Consider the following 20092-nt stretch of genomic DNA (forward strand, 5'->3'; position numbering starts at 1 on the left):
TTTTGGCTAGTAGATATGGTTTTGTACCATAGAATGGAAGAGAAGAAATAAGAGAAAACATTGATTTGCCCACAGATTCTACCTGCAATATAAAAATAACAATCACAAGCCCATAAATAAGCAAATCAAATGTGCTAATGGAGAATTATATGAAGACCCCATATCATCTCAATGACAAAACTGTGCTTTATTTTTTTAAAAAATAAGATCTATAGATATTGAGATGAATAATAATGAATATATAGTACAGTACATGAATACTTACATTAGCCAAATGAGCTAACTCTATCTCCAGAAAGGAATCAGACGTTTTGGGCTCAGGTCTTATGGTAACCACAATGATTTTGGAATTAACAACTGTGTAATTTCTGGTGGGGGAAGACACACAATTAAAACAAAGCATTAATGAAAAATGCATTTTAATGCAACCAAACAAAGAAAAATGGCATGAATATACTGATAGGATTGACAGAGAATTAAATTCACTTCTCCCCACATTATTTATTGTAACTATAAATGCCTCTCCTATCCGACATGGAGAGACTGAAGAAAGCCATCCTGCTGATTCAAGTGCCATTCCTTAAGTGTGATCCATTGATTAAAAAGACAGATTGACAACATAAAGCTTCAGGCAAACCTTTGAATGACTATAAAATCATTTATCTCAAGGTGAATCTTGTGGGCTTGTTTTACACAAAACAAAGCATATTTCTTGCAAAGTTCTGGTGTGGCTGTTTTGCTGACTGCTAAGTGAGAATGTGAAGATGGATGACAGCAATGAGTTTCCTCAGAATCAATTTTTCCTGATATATAACTTGGGAGACTTTGAAGTCATTTTGTTTCACATAAGAATGTGCAACTGCATTGCTTTTTAAAAAAAGCAAAACACCTAAGGGGCATTTCATAGACCATTTAAACTGGTGTGGACCTATTGGTTTTCTCTGGGATTCATATTTGTAAGGTCAGGGCTTGATCTAATGCACACTGAAATCATGAGAAGAAGTAATGGAAAGTGTTAGACCTTTCATCTGGGACCTTCAGGCAGCAACCATTAAACCATTTACACCAGAATTTCACAATTTGTTTTAGAGATGTTTTCATCTCCCCTTATAAACCTGCTCAGGTGTTAAGATCATCAGGAGAGGACTTCTTCTCAGTCCCCCCCACCTTCGCAGGTGCATTTGGTGGGGACGCAGGAGGGGGCCTTTTCTGTTCCTGCTTCCAGACTCTGACCCCCATCTGTCTGCCCTTCCACAAGCAGATCAAGACCTGGCTCTTCAGGAAAGTTTTCCCTGAGTGAATGACTGCCAAGTAGGGTTTTTAAAATGGATCGTTGTACTTTACTGCATTGAATGTGTTTCAGTATTATGTTTTTTTGGTATCATAGTCATTGATACTTCCAGCATTGTACACTCATTGTTACTAACCTAAATCCTTTTTTTTTTTTTTTTTTGGATTGCCACCTTGGGTCCTTTTTAAGGAGAAAAGTGTGTTTAAAATATTTTAAATAAATAAATAAAAATACAGATCATAGTCTGAAGATAGCAGTTTTAATAAGCTGCTCTATTTTAAAGAACCATTGCTTGAAATCTCACTGGGTTCTGCAGTGTATGCCTCAGGGTGCTTTGAGGCAGCAGCTATTCAGGGGCACTATTTTAGATTTCAGTGGGGAAGGTCAGGCATGCAGACATGGGGGAGAGATTTAAAGGCTTGGTCTTCAATATGTGTATCTTTCATTACTCTCTGAGCAAAGCAACAACAAGAATAAAACTTAAATACAATGAAATGACTTCCAGAGTTCCCCTCCTCTGAGCTTTCCCTTTGATATCTGTGTACTGAATTTTACCTGGATACTATACTAAAAAGCACTCAATCGTATCCTGATTTATTTTCACATGTATTTTACTTATTTCCAAATGTACAAAGCTCAGTTTCTGCCTCCTTCTGTTTGTGCTTTTCCATCTCTTTACATTATCCCTGCTCATATACACAGTGATAAACACTGCAGAAGGGCAGCTCACTATGATCCTATGCACAACTGCATCATGGTTACTCTTTTTTGCTGTGTTCCACTATTGGTTTGTTTTACACTTCTGCCTTGGCAAAAGTGTGATAAAAAAAGGAAATGATGTGCATGTACGTAGGTTTGTTATCAAAATACCTTGTGAGTACATATACATCTGTAGTACATTTTACTAAAATAAAATAAAAAACAGACTACAAGACTTATATATTTATATTAATTGGATGCATGTACAGTCGTATGAAAAAGAAAACACATCCTCTATGGTTTTACATATCAGGACATAATAAAAATCATCTGATCCTTAGCAGGGTTGAAAGTTAGGTAAATACAATCTCATGTATTATACACTGTGTCATGATTTATGTAACAAAAATAAAGCCAAAATGGAGAAAAACATGTGCGAAAAACTAAGTAAACCTTATGATTCAATAGCTTGTAGAACCACCTTTAGCAGCAATTACTTGACGTGATCATTTTCTGTATGACTTTATCAGTTTCTCACATAGTTATGGAAGAATTTTGGCCTACCCTTCTTTACAACATTGCTTCAGCTCATTGAGGTTTGCAAACATTTGCTTATGCACAGCTCTCCTAAGGTCCCACCCCAGCATTTCAATTGAATTGAGATCTGGACTTTGACTGGGCCATTGCAACACCTTGATTCTTTTCTTTTTTCAGCAATTCTATTGCAGATTTGCTGGTGTACTTGGGATTACTGTCCTGTTGCATGAACCAGTTTCAGACAGGTTTTACCTGTCTGGACAAATGGCTTCACATTCAACTCTAGAATACTTTGGTATACAGAGGAGTTCACGGTCAATTCAGTGATTGCAAGGTGCCCAGGTCCAGGGGTTGCAAAACAAGCCCAAATCATCACCCTTCCACCCCGTGCTTGACAGTTGGTGTGAGCTGTTTGTGCTGGTATGCTGTGTTTGGTTTTCACCAAACGGGACATTGTGAATTATGGCCAAACATATCCTCTTGGGTCTCATCTGTCCAAAGGACATTATTTTAGAAGTCTTGTGGTTTGTCCAGATGCAACTTTGGAAACCTAAGCCATGCTGTCATGTTCTTTTTAGAGAGAACCATACTTGTTTAGTCTTTTTCTAATTGTACTGTTGTGAACTTTAACATTTAACATGCTAACAGAGGCATGTGGAGTCTGAGATATAACTCTTGGTTGTTTTATTATTATTATTATTATTATTATTATTATTATTATTATTATTATTATTATTATTATTATTATTATTATTATTATTATTATTATTATTATTATTATTATTATTATTATTATTATTATTATCATTTGCAATTTCTCTGAGTATTGCATTGTCTGACCTTGGGGTGAATTTGCTTGTACATCCACTCCTGGGAAGACTGGCAGCTGTCTTGAATATTTTCCATGTGTGAACAATCTTCCCCACTGTAGAATGATGGACTTTAAATTGTTTGGAAATGACTTTATAACCTCTCCCTTTTTGATGGGCAGCAACAATTTCTTCTCTTACAATCATTGCCAATGTGTTTCCTTCTTGGCATTGTGTTAACACACACCTGAATGCTCCAGCCCAGCAAACTGCTAAAACATTGGCTTTTATAGAGGTGGTCACACTTGCTGTTGATCAGTTACTCAAGAGCATTTGGCTTTCAGCTGCTGCTTACTTCTGAATTCCTATGGAAGCAGTAAGGGTGCACTTAGTTTTTCACACATGGCTTCTCCATTTTGGATTTTTTTGTTACATAAATCATGATATAGAGTAATATGTCATATATTGTTGGTCATCTGAGGTTGTATTTATCTAATTTTTAGACCTGCATAGAACAAGATGATTTTTATCACAACCTAATACTACATAAAACTATAGAAATACCAGATACAAATCTAATAATCACCCAGCAAAAATTGTAATGTATTTTTTCTGCAGAAAAAAAAGATTCCTGGGAACAAACCTATTCTAAACACCTTTTGCCTCACTATAGAGTTCAGCACTCTTTTAAGATAAACAGCTTCTACATATGAACATTTTGATTCATTGTTAAAATAAAGACATTTTAACGATGAATCATAATGTTCATATGTAGAAGCGTTGCACAACTGCCATTATTGTTATTTCTCAGCAATTTTGGTGCCTGAGGGAGACCGAAAGGTCAAGCTCAAAAATTGGAAATCATGTCCTAACAACTTGCAGGATGAAATTGCATGTTTGCAAAATCTCTAATTTTAAAATTTTAAGAAGCAAATTATCAGCTATTGTTTTAAATCAGTATCCAAAGATTTTGGAATGGCTTTAGTTGTTGAAATAAGTATGTGGAGGAACATACCTGGTTTTGCTTCCATATTCTTTTAATTTCTTGGTAAATATTTGTTACTTTGCAATGTTTGTACTTTTTCAACTTCTGAGGTTTACTGGTGATGGAACTCCAACTTCTAGGAGTAATGCTTTTCTTTGTTGCTTATTCAAAATAAAATAAACTGTTTTATCCGTGATTTGTTTGTCCCAGTATAGCATTGTGGTTTCATTTTTCTAAAACAGGAGGGGGCTGGAATTTATAATATGGGGGAAAATTTAAGTACAGTAGGACCCCCATTTCTGCTGAAGATTGGTTCCAAGCCTCACTGCAGATACTGAAAACCATGGATAATAGTGAACACTATATACAGAGAGAGCATGGTATAAGGAACAAATGCATTACCAGAACTGGCTATTAGAGGGTGCCAGAGACCAATCTATGTATTATTCACTAGCAAGCATTCATAGTGTGGTCTCTGGATCCTCTAGTGGGCAGTTCTGGTAATACATGTGAAAGTAGTTTTTTCTGGATTTTTTTCTTTTAATATTTTTAGTATTTTCAGACTAAGGATAAGTGAAACTGTGGATACTGATCCTGTTGATACAGGGACACTACTGTAATTCATAAAATATACCTGTTATTATTTTAATTGTGTTTTTACTACTGTTTTTATCAACCAGTTTTAATGCAATTGTTTAATTCTTTTTAAAATATTGAAGGAATTTATTGTTTTAGCTTCTAATGTTTTTTCCTTTAATACTGTAAGCAACTCTGGATCTTTTTTAAAGAAGAAAGGCAACATATAAATATATAAAACAAAATAAATTCATCCAACTGCTGAAAAGCAGCCTTTGCAATCTGGTTATGCCTGCATCTGTAATCTGTTAAGGCATTCAGCTATGAGATGATGAATTGTTTCTTTGGATTTGTAGCAGGCCCTAAGTTTCAAAAATATTTTCTGATAATATTTTGTGTGAATATCTTGGTCTTAGATTAGGCATATGAATCTTTCAGTTTCAGCTTGAAGACAACCTAATTTAAGCTACACGTTCATTTGTTGATTATTGATATTGTCATCCAGGAAGTAAGTGGGGTGCTGTTCATTTAACAGTTTCTCAAGCCAATTAGGTTTGTTCCCACTTGCAAGCTGCAATGCTTATTTATCATGTTCTACTATCATCTGACGAAGTGGAACTATGGAAATAGTTTTGAATTTTGACTGTTTGAACCATACATAATTCTTGAGGTCAACAAGTTCATACCCACCCATGATCTGTGGCAAATAAAGATGCTCTGTTATACACCTTTGGATCATGGCACTGGCATTTTGACAGAATGGCTCAAGTTATCCTATTTAAATAATCAAGATCACTATATATCCAGTCCACAGTTCCAAAAGAGTATGTTAATACTGTACTGGGGTTGCCTAGCTATTAATAGCAACGATTTTTCCTTTTCCATTGAATTCTGTTCTAAGTACCATATTCACTCTATAAAAGTACTTGTTACTGAATAATAATCTAAATCCCTGTGGTTTATATTGAGATTTTCATGGATGCATCAATATTTATAAGTTTTCTGGTCCTCTAAGTATTGAATAAACTGTCCATTAGTGAGCTCATAGCTATTGCCCTCTGAGAATTTCCTCTCCTCATGTGGATAATAGGACCTTTACCAACACCAACATTCATTTTGGTATTTCTTTTATTTTTACTACTACTACAGTTCCTTTACAGTACCACATCTAAATGTCCACAGCATAGCATGTGGACTTCTTATCATGCAGGGCATAACACTGTCTGATTAGTCTTTGTGGTTTCCTTTATTGGGTTCCTTTCCCATAAATGTCTGGTTCATCAGTTCATGTGCCATGTCACACCTTATGACTGAGTAATGTTTTTTAGTTGAATTCACTTTGGATCTTACATCCTTACAAATATAGCCCTTTCATCAAAGTATATAATGTACAAAACCCAGTCCTGCTGAGTCTTGGCCTATTTTTTAAATAAAGACTGATGTTTTAGTTATTCTATGAGAGTTTCTGTTTAATGAGCCTCTACTTATTGTTTATGAGTTTGTGAAATGCCTCAAGAGACTTCTGGCATGAAACTTATGTTAAACAGAAAACAAGCCTACACTGATTACGAAAACAAAACCTATGCTATCACTGATGCATTAGTAAGTACAAATTATGCTGTGCTTCAGTGTTTTTGGTATTCATTCACATTTGTCTTTTTGAAGGGAAATACTCAAAGGTGTGATGAAGCACCCTTGGCTGTTCAGAGATGGAAAGGCACTAGAATATCTAACTCCATTGATGTTTATGTTGAGAAAGCACCAATGAAACTCACTGAGAGCTTTTCCCAAATAAAGAGAGACAAAGGACAGAGGTTACATCCAACTAAAGGCTAAAAAAAGACACCAAATGATATTCACTCCAAATCTGAAATGCAAGGAAATTTAATCCAATTTTTAAATGCACTCATGCCCCTGAAGATAGCTATGCTAGATACTTTTTTTAAAAAAAATAGTCTGTGCTTGATTAAATCAAAGGTTTTCAGGATGCTTAAAAATGAATATCAAAGAAAATAATAGAGAAAACCCAATGCAAATTACAAACACACACACACACACATACACACACACCCTATTTAACAGAATTTAAAATAAATATACCATATTTAGGTATTTTTAAGATGTCTCACTGTATAAGGATTCAAAAGAAGTTGGTATTAGACAGACTCAGTAGTGAGCATATTTCAAAATGTTTCTTTGGGGGGGAGGTTGTCACTATTGAAAAAGTTTCCATTCTTGTAGGAAATTTTACTTCCAGTGGAAATGATATTTGGAGAACACAATCATATAGTGATGTGAACATACCAAGCAGACTGCAAGGGAGATGTTCTGTCAAGCATCGATACCCTATATTTGCCAAAGTCTGAATCTTATAGAGAGAGTGTGCTAAAATAATCAAGAGGAGTTATAAAAAAAGCAACCCTGAAAATGTACACTGTGCTTAAGAAAATGAGGTTTGAACAGCTGTGTGCTAAAAGACACTTCAGGGCAATCAGCCAGCTCTCTATCCAAGCTATCACACTGACCTTGCTTTCATTTGATAAAGGAAGGCAAGGTCAACGTAACATAGCATTGCCTTGTGAAGTAAGCTATTTGATACCTCAAAGGATCTCTTGCCTACTAAGTTAACTCTTAATTGTGGAAATGTAAACATGGATAAGAAAAATGAAAACACTGAAAAATCCCCATGAAACTCCTACAATACTGTAATGTAGCTATAGCAAATGGGCACCTCACCAAATTAGTTCACCAGCAATTTACACTCCCAGCATTTCACTGGTGTCACAAGCGCACAGAAACAAGTCAAAATATCAACAATATCCTGCTGTAAGGGCAGTTTGCCATCTTTGCAATTTACTAAGATTATGGGTTGTTGCACCAGCAAAGGCAATGTAAATTCTCAAATAAATTTTACAAGATGCATTACAGAGGGTAGCAGTTATCTCTATCAGCAGGGCTCAACTGCTAATAGCTGAAGAAAAATGTAAACAAATTAGAGAACCATAAATATAGGGAAGAGAACACAGACACATGCCACATACTGATACCAACAACACAGATATGAGGCACTGGGCACCAAACATCAAAGAGTAGGAGGCAATGATGCAGCAGCAAGCTTCATTTCCAGAAGTTGGCAACATACACAAGGAAAGAGATCATGGATTTCCCTCCATTGATGCAACGTAGCCCATGCCTGGCTTGGCTGGGTCAGAACGTTGTTACATTGTTTTCCTGTGTGTCTGAATGTGCCAAAAAGATAAGAAATGTTTCTACTTTTATAGGTTTTTTAAAACTTTTTTTAAAATATGGGCTTTTTAAGGCTATAAACTCTTGCATTTTTAAAATATAAGGTAAATTTAAAGGTAAAGGTTCCCCTTGACATTTAGTCTAGTCATGTCCAGATCTAGGGTGCTCATCTCCGTTTCCAAGCTGTAGAGCCAGCGTTTGTCCATAGACAGTCAGAGATGTTGACATGTTGTCTCATTAATATGTGTAGGTAAAGGTAAAGGTTCCCCTTGACAATTTGTCCAGTCGTGTCTGACTCTAGGGGGCAGTGTTCATCCCCGTTTCCAAGCCACAGAGCCAGCGTTTGTCCGCAGACAATCCTCCATGGTCACGTGGCCAGCGCGACTAGACACAGAACGCCGTTACCTTCCCACCGTTGTGGTACCTATTTATCTACTTGCATTTTTACATGCTTTTGAACTGTTAGGTTGGCAGGAGCTGGGAAAAGTAAGCTCACTGTAATTTTGAAACATGATTGGAACATGATTTAAAGTCTGTCCACAACTTAAATTTTGCCTTTGAATGTTTTTCTGTTTGCAATTTTTCTTAGCTGTAAGAATTTTTGATGACAGTCATATCTGCAGCTTTTCACAAGTTTCAAGAATGCAGTTTAAAGCATTTGTGTCTACTGTTTTCCACAACTGTAAGGCTGATTCCTGTATGATAGAAATGTACCTGTGACTTCTCAAAAAGCTACATGTTTTCAGTAACTCTTGGATTTTTGTGCTTAGAAGCAATGTTGATAAATAATGCTTGTAGCTTGTGTTGACAAGCTGGTGTTCCCTTCAATCATTCCAAATATCAACCAATTTTTTCCTTAACACCCATATGAACCTTTATTTTTTTTTAAAAAAAATCTTGTTTCACAATGTAACAAAGCTTTTAAGGGAGAAATGTCAACTGTGCTGAACTACCACATACTCAAACAAAGTTTTTTAAAAGTTTTATAGCTCTTCGGGATCAACATTCGAGTGTCATATTTTTGACATATCTCTTTGATAAAGGAACACATTAATCTCTATTTTGAATAGCAATCATCATTTAAATGCAAAAAGACCAACAGAAGATGGAGCCTGGTTTACCAGAGCTGGCTCCCAAATAATTGTGAGGCTGTTTGCTGATGGGTAAAGAATCTTCATATGATGACTGTATATGTGAAAACAACAACCAGAAATAGCTACATTGGCTGGAAGATTCTGGCAGCCGTAATACAAAAAAGTAACTTTTACTGGTTATGTGTATTATTTCACCAAGTTACCAATAGGCCCTATCTGAGTATTACTAGGAAGACAAATGTAGTGGGGAGACATACACAGAGATCATTAACATTACGGACACTTGAATTTCTGTGCTGAGAAGTAGTTTCTGGATCGAATTGTAAAGGTAATTATGGAGAAAACCTAATTTTATAGCTTCCAAATTTGAGCAGAGATTTAAAAAGGGCATATTGTCAAAAAAGGGCCAGATTTATTTTAAAATTCATAAGACAATTTTCAAACACGGATAAAACACATACCCTGCAAAATGTTTATCTGACTGATTTTAGAACAAACTAAATACTGGATCTCCTTAATGTTTCAATGAAAAATAAAAGATACAAGAAAGCCTCGTCCAGAAAAAAATATTTATTTAAATGCCCATGGTGAATGACTGCCACCTGGTCCCATTAGACGCAGCCAGCATGATAAGTTGTCAGAAAAGATACATGCTGTCTTGTGATAGGAAGGATGGAGAACTGTACTCACAGAAAAAGCCCTCTAATCAGCAAAACTCTCCTTCCATGAATGGAGGCATTTTTCATAAAAACACAGTGAAAATGTGGGATCTAAGCCAGAATGTGGGGAGGAAGAGAGAATTGTATGCATAAAACCAAAGCAAAACAGCAAAGAGTGTGGCTTATATACCATCTCATAGTGCTAAAGCACTCTCTGGGTAGTTTACATTTTTAAAATTATATAGACTACACTTTGCCCACCTGACCCCCAGCAAGCTGGGAACTCATTTTACCAACCGCAGAAAAAAGGAAGGAAGGCTGAGTCACCCTTGAGCCAGCTGTCAGATCTGTTGATATCAAATGCTGACCATGGATGGAGTTTGGGCTGCAATACTACAGTTTCACCACTGAACCATGAGGCGCTTTAAAAAATAATTCTTATTCTGTTTATTTTATTTACATGAAACATTCCTCTCACCAAAAAATAATCTCTTGTCCCTAGGCACGAACCAGGCCATTACATGGTATACGGAACCTTTACCAAAAGAAACAGACATAAAAGATGCCACATTTAAGTCCTTTTTAAATTCTTCTCTTCAGCCGTATGTGTTTTTGGATACTGCCTCCCTAGATAGTCTGCCCCAGAGCTTGGAAGTAACTCACTATAACTAACTAGTTATTTGCAATTAGTTGCTTTTCCTGTTACCTTTTCCCCAATAACAAAGGTGCATCTACTTCACATTATGAACACAACTGGTCAAGACCTAATTTCACTTCTTTTGTTTTGTGACCCTGTGGTTTAATTCTTTTTTTATAGTTGCAGGAACTGGCCTTAAGAAATGGCAGAGGTGCTGACTTGTACTGTGTCTTGTCCTCTCTTGTGGGTTTTGAGGCCGTGAAGAGAGGAGTTTGTGTTTGGAATCACAGCTGAGTAGCTTGTAGCATTCAGATTCTTATTCAGATTCTTTTTTTAAAAAAAACTAGATAAAAGTAGTCATTTACTGGAACGCAAATAATTAACTTTAAACACTGTAAGAGCTAAAGCATCAGGACAAAAATGGCGCAGCCTGTTTGTTATCTTCTTTGGAAAACAGGGAGGAGTATTGTCACAATATCTAGACCAAGCTCCTTTTAATTTTCTTAGAACATCTTTCAGATGAACCTGACCAGTCATGCCTGCAGGCTTCTCCCACCACAGTGGGACTTCTGAGCTCCCGATTTGGGTTCTGTGGTAGTAACTAAAATTTGAGATGTCTTATTAGAGCCCAACTGCACAGCAAAACATCAGGAAAGCGTACTGCTGCTCACAAGGCAAGGAGATGTGTGCTTGAAAGACTAGATACCCTAAATATTAAATATGTGTCTTATTCTTAACAGTTCCTCATAATTTTCTTTAGCATCGCTGTTTTATTAAAATTAGTCATTGTTGCACCGATGGCAGCATGTTTAAGTCTAAACGTCAAAAATGCAATTATAATTTTAAAACTAGTCATCAACGTCCGTACTCTCAAGGCTAAGTCTTCATTTCAACTATGATGCCCTGAAGTTACACTTCCATTAATAGATATCAGACCTGATGCAGCGCCGCTCACACAGAAGTGAGCAGAAGCATAGTTGTAGCATGGGTGTGAGCTTTGAAAACTGCCTACTAAAATAAGGGCCCCCTTTATTGTTTATCAGTAAAAGACATGGATAGGACCCAGTGAAGTAACATGACACGATTCAGTCAACAAAACTAAAGAATAACACATGCAGAGTGGCACTCCTTCCTCTTTTAAATAGTCTCAACCAACTCCTGAAACCTTGATAACACATTCCAAATTGAGAATACTTGTGAAGCCTTTGGGGAGAGGGAAGGTAGTCTAAAATATCCTGTAGATATCCTCAATATTTCTGCTAATCAATTTGCCTTTCCTTCTTTCCCATGGGAATGCTTTATTGTTTTTCTCTCTTTCTTAAGCATTCATTTTGGTACTGGGGCAAGCCCTGAAACTGTCTGACTCCTCGGTGTCTGTAAATGTCTAAGGTGTGTTTTTTTTCAACACCTGAGAGAGGTCTCCTTTTTATCATATCTGATTTTCATCTACAGCTGCAGCCATCTAAACTACCTTGTTCCACCCCCTTCTACCATACCACCAGATGCTTCAGGATTCACATACAACTTCTTTCACCCTTTCCTCTGCTTTTCTGCTGCTTTTCATAAGGAAACTGACATGGTACATCTGATCCAGTCTCCTGTCCAAGTAGGCTATTCCTGTTCTGGATAATATAAGAAAAATTCCTAAAAGCACTCAGAATTGGCTTCACATTTAGATGTATACAACTGGTTTGGCAATAGTGGACTTCCCCATATTCCTTTCCACACTGACCACTCTAGCCCCTGAAAATGTTAACAGAGGGCCAGAAGACTTTACTGAATGGAGTGAATGATGGTGTAGGGGCAGATTCTGGTGTAACTTTTATCAGCACAGCCCTTCTATTCACAAAAGGTACATTCTGGACTGAACCTGTAGTAATTTCTGTCCACCAACAAGACATTCTAGAAACATGCTCTTCAAGTTCATGCTATAAAAGTCACTGCCTTTTAGAGTCAAGACTTACCTTAAGGTGGGCAGAATAAGTTCTAGATTTTTGTATAGCACTGCTCCAAGCACAAATACGGTAGATTCATCTAGTTCTAAAATGGAATGAAAGAAAAGGAAACAGGGAAAAAGAAGACATGTACTTTTAAATTTGCTGAATTTCTAGTTCTTTCCAACTTAGTCAGCATACAGGTACATGGAATGGTATTTATCATTGTGCAAGAAGTTTTATTTTTAAGGAAATCATCACTGCAACTTGAAATATATTCTACCACTTTCTGTCATAAAAATATAGCATGATATATTACAGGAGAGAGAGAGAAAAAGAAAAGTCTGTCCAACTGGGGCATTGCACAAGGTTTAAAGCACTCAGAATACTGGCTGTTTCGAGATTCATCATTCCCTGTTAAACTGTGCCAAATTTTTATGCTGTATTCTGCCTCAATTATAAAAGATCCATGGAAGTTATCTTTGCAGAACCTTCCCCTCCCTGTAAAACTGAACAGGGCAGAGTATTTATTGCAGCAAATTGACACTAAATCAGTCTAATTCTAAAACCAGAACCCTATGTGTCTGGCCTTGGGAAGATCGCTGAAAGAGCCGGTTTATACACAGTTTATGTACAAAGACTGAGAAGAATGTGTTTGGCCACAGGGAGAAGAACCTCATGAGGAGGGCTTCAAACTGAATTGGAAGGGAGAGAGAGAGACAAGCTTGGACATAAAGATAGATGAAGGTTTATGCACAGTAAGAAGACTAGACCAAACTGTTCTGATGAGACACAATAATAATCTTCATAAACATGTATCAAGGAAAGCAGCCCACAAATCACACAATCTCTGGTGTCTATATACAAATACCAGGAATATGGGAAACAAACAAGAAGACTGGACATCTTAATGTATTCGTGAAGGCTTTCATGGCCAGGATCTAATGGTTGTTGTGGGTTTTCCGGGCTTCCTGGCCCTGTTCTGAAGGTGATTTTTCCTAACGTTTCGCCAGTCTCTGTGGCCAGCATCTTCAGAGGACAGAAAACTGTGCTCAGTTTGCTGTCCTCTGAAGATGCTGGCCACAGAGACTGGCGAAACTTTAGGAAAAACCACCTTCAGAACACGGCCAGGAAGCCTGGAAAACCCACAACAACCACTGGACATCTTAGTTCAGGAGGGTAACTATGACTTCATAGTGGATAACAGGAACTTGGTGGGATAAGGCCCATGACTAGAATATAGTAATTAAAGGATATAAATTGTTCAGAAAGAATAGAAAGAGAGGCGGAATTGCAGTATATGTGAAAAATACACATTGCTGCGCAGAAGTACAGGAGGAGGAGATTGACTGTTGCATTGAAAACATCTGTATCAATGTAGTTGGGGCAAAAAACAAAAGGAACATGGTAGCTGGAGTCTACTACCAACTGACCGATGGAAGAGAAAATGCAGATGAAACTTTTGAAAAAAAAATTACAAGTATTTCAAAGAGACATGACATAGTAGTAATTGGAGTTTTCAGTTATTCTGTTGGGAGCCAAATTTCACCAAACGTGGCCTTTCCAAGAAATTCCTGGCTTGTGCTGTTGACAGTTTCTCCTACAAAAAGTGGAGGAAGAAATTGGAGGATTAATTATTCTTGACTTGTTTCTAACCAATAGAGATTACTTGGTGGAAGAAGTGGCAGTAAGGGAAATTCTGGGGAACATGTTCAACTCCAATTCTTGATTTCAAAGGAAACAAAAGTAGTGTGTAGTCACACATGTGCTCTGGATTTTACCAAAGCCAATTTTAAAGAATTCCGAACAATGATAAGTAAGGTTCTGTGGCAGGAGATTTTAACAGAAAAAGAAGTCTAAGATGAGTAGGAGTTTCTTAATGGAATTCTAACAGCAAAACGCAAACAATTCCATCAAGAAAAAAAAAAGAGAGAGTAAAAAAAACTTCACAAGAGGCTCCGTGGTGACCTGAAAAGAAAAAAGTGCAGATATAAGAAGCGGGAGGAATGCCAGGCTACAAAGGATGAGTACAGATAAGTAGCAAAGAATGGCAGAGATGGCATTAGGAAAGCAAAAGTTGAGAATCAGCTGAGGTTAGTGAGAGGTCAGCAATAAAAAAAGCATTCTTCAGGTAAGTGCATAGTGAAAGACAGAGAAAAGAAACAGTGGCTCAGCTACTCAATGTGTATGAGAAAATGATAACAGAAGTGCTCAATTTCTACTTCAGCTTGGTCTTTTCCCAAAAGACTGTCTATGACCCTCCAGGTAAATGTGAACTACAAAGGAAAGGGATAGGACTGTAGCTTGAGATTGATGAAGAGTCAAGGAATACTTTATTATTTTGAATGAGTTCAGTCTCCAGGGCTGGATGAACTTCATCCAAGAGTATTGAAGGAACTGGCTGAAGGGATCTCATAACCACTGTCTATTATTTTCTTGAAACCAAAGAGGATGGGCGAAGTGCTGGAGGATTGGAGAAGGGTTAATATTGCCCCTATCTTCAAAAAGGGCAAAAAGGAGGAGCCTGGGAACTACAGATCAGTCAGCCCAACGTCAATACCCGGGAAAATTCTGGAGCAGATTATGAAACGGTCACTCTGCAAACACCTTGGAAACAATGCAGTAATAAGTAGAAGCCAACAAGAACAAATCCTACCAGACTAATCCTCTCAGTTTTTGATTAGGTATCCTCATTGGTAGATGATGAGGATGCTGTAGACATAATATATATCTCAAATCGAGTAAAGCTTTTGACAAATTGCCCATGATAGTCTGAATAGCAAGCTAACTGGGTGTAGGCTGGACAGAACAACTGTTAGGTGGATACACAGTTTGTAAAAGAATTATACTCACAGAGTGCTTATAAATGGCTTCTCAAACCGGGAGGAGGTAACAAGTGGGGTACCCAAAGACTCTGTCCTGAATCTTCAACATTTTTATTAATGACTTGGATGAGGGGGTGCAGAGAATGCATATCAAATTTGCATATGGAACAAAATTGGGTGGGATAGTGAATCCCCGGAAGACAGAAACAAAATTTCAAAATGATCTTGATAAGCTTGAGCACTGGGCTGAGAGCAACACAATGAAGGGCAACAGGGTAAAATTTAACAAGTGCAAGTGCAAAGTTGGGGTGGGGGACAAACACACAGTTATAAGATGGAGGATACTTGGCTCAGTGAAAAGGATCTTGGAATTGTAGATCTCAAAGTGAATATGAGCCAACACTGTGATGTCGCTGCAAAAAAATGGGGGGAATGCTATTTTAGGTTGCATTGATAGAAAAATAGTCTGCAGATCCATCATCTTGAGTACTGTGTCCAATTCTAGACACCACACTTTAACAAGAATGCCGACAAACTGGAACAAGTTCAGAGGAGGGAAACAAGGATGATAAGGGGACTGGAAACCAAACCCTATAAGGAAAGACTGAAAGAACTGGGCATGTTTAACTGTGAGAAAAGAAGACTGTGGGAAAGACATGGTAGGACTTTTCAAATACTTGAAAGACTTATACAGAGGAGATGCAGGATTTGTTCTCAGTCATTCCAGAGTGCAGGGCATGTAATAATAGGCTCAAGTTACAGAAAGTCAGATTTCAATTGAATATTAGGAAACACTTCTCAAACTGTAAGAGCAGTACAACAATGGAACCAATTATCTCGTTAGGTGGTGAATGCTTCAACACTGGAAGCATTCAAGAGAAAATTAGACAACAATCAGTCAGATATATTTTGATTTGGATTTCTGCCTTGAATAGGGGCTGGGACTCAATGGCCTCATAGGCCTCTTACAACTCTATTATTCTATAATTTTATGCTTCTATGAATTTCTTATAATTAATTCATTTTTTGGCAAAGCATGGCATAAGGAAGTTTAAATGTAAGGTAAGGAACATGGGACACTTTTTGCAGTGCAGCTGTAACATTTTAGTTACTTTCATAGATGTGGGTGGGTGGCCTGACTGCTTAGGTGTACTGTATTTTTCATCAAGTGTTCTGCCACTAACTCTTAGGAAGCTATATTTTTTACTAATTACTTTGAAGGTAACTTTACAAGCACCATCACAATTCCTCTTCCCACAGAATGTTAAGCTTCCATGAGGATCAGAATGGATTCTTCAAATACTGTGTGACATGGGCCAGAGATTATGGCTTTGGATGTCTTTACTGGGAGATATAAGTAAAATCAATCAATCAAACAAACAAATAAACAAATAAATAAATAGTGCTGTCTCAGATCCAAACCTTATGAGGTTGCAGATGGAATATGTACAGAGCTAATCTCTGAAACTGCTTTTCTTTCCTCATCTCTGGTTTATGTTGCTCCACCTCCTCCTCCTTCTGTTCCTAAGACTATTTTCTGTAACACTACTCTGGTCTCAAGCAGAAATATAAATGCCAGACTCCACGTTAATATGACAGCAGGAGCAACAATGGACTAAAAGGGACTTCAGAAGACATGTAAAAATTGTCCCTCACCTCCACAGATATAAAGACCAAATGCAGGGCACATGCAAAGGGTGGATTTTCGAAAACCTTGCATAACCATGTTTGGTTCTGATATTGAGACCTGCTATGTTATAATAAGAAAATGTTTGCTTTGGGACATCATCAACTACCTCTTCCACAACAAGAAATCAGAAGAAGCTAGGATTGGCCAACAGTACAGAGGTGTAACTAGGGTGAAGCAACCGGAGCTTTGACCCAGGGTGCCAAAATTTAGAGGGTGCAAACATTTTCTGCTGGAAAGGTGCAAACCCATGTGTCCATATTTGATTCTAGAAATATGGAAACCCAGCTGCTCCAAGTGCATAATGTACTTTTTCCAATCACAATTCCTCAGGTAGAAGAAAACACACAATAGACAGGCAGAGTTCAGAACTAGTGGCTGAAATCCTGTTGCTTAGCATAGGAAGTCACCCTAGAATAGGCTATTTGAATCAGTGGGATCAATCCCTCTGCAAGCCCCATGGATTCAGTGGGCCTGTTGTAAATGCAGCTTAATATGCTAAGCAATAGGATTTGGGGCAGTACGTCTGTCATATGCCTAGACCTAGGTGTTTCTCCCTGGTTCTTAGTTCTCTTCCCATATCTTCTTCCTCTCTATGCCAATCTCATATGACTCCAGCTTAACCAATAGGACAGCAAAACTCCACATACCAAGATTGCCAGTTGCGGCTCTGCTTTAACATTAGTCTTCAGATGGACTGTCTAAAATATTGATAAAATTAACTTATAATCAGCAGTTCCCCATTATCTATCTTGATGGAATGCCTTTTAGTTTTTACCTGTTGACATAGGAGTGAAGATATTTTTTGGAATGACAACCCTGTCTTCTGAGTTTCGTGCCCAATCGACCATCCCTTTCCTTCCTTTCATGGGGAAATTAATGTCCGTTAGAACAGAGGCTGCAGGAAGCTTCTGAATGCTAGCCACTGTTAAGAAAAAAAAAACATACAAAATAGTAATCAGATAGAATTCTTGTTTTAATCTTCAAAGCAATATTAATAAGAGATTATAGCAGAGAAATTTATTATAACTCAAAACACTGCTGATGAAAAAAAGAGGTTCATAATGGTTTATAGCAACAGATTTCAAATGAAAAAGGAGACGTGCAGCCCATATAAATATCCAGAAGTAAGATCCAGTGGAATTCACACCCAGATAAGTGTCTATATAAGACTATATAAGAACATGAGCTAAGATAAGTGATAAATTTAAGCATGATTAATAGCCAGGTCTGTAGAAGCAATGTATGGTCTTGTTACTCTCACTTGCCAATCAGCTTCAGTATATTACTAGGAATTAGTCACCCTGTTGGCTCATGCTATGAAATTCACATGGAAGGGCATAGTGGAGCTGTGTTTTTGGAACATATTCCAAACTGATTGGACATGACACAACTAGGGAAGAGAATGTTGAAAATTGCTTGAAGAGATACAACTTCTAGAACCAGGCTGATGAAGCAATAACAATGCTGATATCCCTTGCATAAACAAAGCAAGATTCAAAAACAAGCCCTCTTAAGTAGATTGATATATTAGCAGCCTGTAGCCTTTTCCAGGCAAAGTAAAAATAGAAGCCATTTTCCATAAGCCATTTTCCATTAGTCTTCCCATGAAATGTAATTATCTCCATTTTATTATTCTTTTGCTCAGAACATTTAGCAAGCAAAGTGCTAAGGAAATTTTATTTCCTTTACCTCCACAATAACCAGGGGTGGGTAAGAATAATAATCTTAGAACTGCAGGGCTGGAAAGGACCCTATGGATCATTAAGTCTAGCCTTTGCCAAAGGAGGCACAGTGGGGAATCAAAGTTTCACCTAAACCACTGAGCTATCCAGCAGTTCTTTTGTTTCAGTTTAATTTTGATACAACTTTACCAGAAGTCACAAATTTGATTCAAAATAGGAAGAATTTGAGCATTAAAATATAACTTTAGATTGGAATACTGAATGTATGAGAGATTTTCCTATCATGAACAAAAGCCCTTTGAAGTGGATAATTGACATACCCATTTTAGAAATGGGGAAATAGGAACCTAAGAGAGTTCTAAGAGAGTGTGAGTTCTCCCAGGCAATTTTTAATAATTGTTTTATTTATATGTGTACATGATTGTTGACACAGGGCTTATAAAACATATGTAACTGCTGGAGGCCTCAATTGCATGTACAAACAAACATGAGATTCCGGAAGTGTCTGCTTTTAAGAAAAAGGTGTGTGGTGAGAGAGGAAATGGCTAGCAAAAAACTTCCTGGATATATTTGCCTTGAATTTGACAAGAGTGATTGCCCGAGGAAGATGCTATGCCTCTAGATTTCATGCATATTTGTGAAAAGAAAAACATTACAGCAATTTTAATTTGCCAATGCAGATCAACAGGAGTTGTAGCAATTCAGATTTCAGAATTGTAATTTTTATCAATATCCAAATCAGATTTAATCAGATCTGAATTTATTAAAACTACATTAGATCAAGTTAGAATGTCTGTATCAGGTCCTGAAGCAAATCAGGGGATAGTTCCAAATACTGCTGTTACCCATTCTCTTACTGTTAGCCAACAGCAAAAACCATGGGGAACATCAGATCTTGGGTTGCTTTGAACACAGCCCTCCCACAAACATCCTCTCACACCAATCCATTTCTATAGTTCTCCCCTCCTCATTTCTAAACAATCCCCACTAAGGCTTATTGACCTCTTTGCTGAAGCTTTCCTTCTAGTGTTCATGAGAAAAGTTCATTTTCTTGTGAGCCATATACCTACACAGCTGTGTTTTTAATGCAGCTCATAAGCATCCCATGACAACTTTTGCTTCCCACAAATATGTCATATCATCATCTACCAAGGAGCAGCTCGGAGACTCCATGTAGTCACCTGTATCTACTTTCTCATAGCATAAAAAGAGAGTTTGTCCATACATTCCTATCAAATCACTTTGCAAGCTCAAGACTCTCTTTTCCTGAAACTGCTGCAGGATATCATCCCAGAGCTGACAATTAATTACTTGTATGATATCAGAACTCCCCCAAGATCAAAGCTGAGCAAAAGGAACTGTCCCCGCACACAGCATTCTCAAAGAGCTGTTCTGCCCCATAGCCACCAGACTCTCCCAATGATCTAA

The 20092-nt window shown here is 37.4% G+C and overlaps 1 protein-coding gene across 5 annotated transcripts in view; it reads right to left on the reverse strand.

Moving 5' to 3' along the window:
- The window catches only part of ADGRB3 (adhesion G protein-coupled receptor B3), a 585030-nt gene that overhangs the window by 246941 nt on the left and 317997 nt on the right, over positions 1–20092 (reverse strand). For all 5 annotated transcript variants that reach the window (XM_078386075.1, XM_073000099.2, XM_078386069.1 and 2 more), the window contains 3 exons: positions 17758–17904; positions 12498–12573; positions 266–368 (listed from right to left, as the gene is read on the reverse strand). In XM_078386075.1, the coding sequence (XP_078242201.1) occupies positions 266–368; positions 12498–12573; positions 17758–17904 (326 nt within the window). The remainder of the gene's footprint in view (positions 1–265; positions 369–12497; positions 12574–17757; positions 17905–20092) is intronic.

This window comes from Pogona vitticeps, chromosome 1 (assembly GCF_051106095.1).
Source record: "Pogona vitticeps strain Pit_001003342236 chromosome 1, PviZW2.1, whole genome shotgun sequence".
Lineage (NCBI taxonomy): Eukaryota > Metazoa > Chordata > Lepidosauria > Squamata > Agamidae > Pogona > Pogona vitticeps.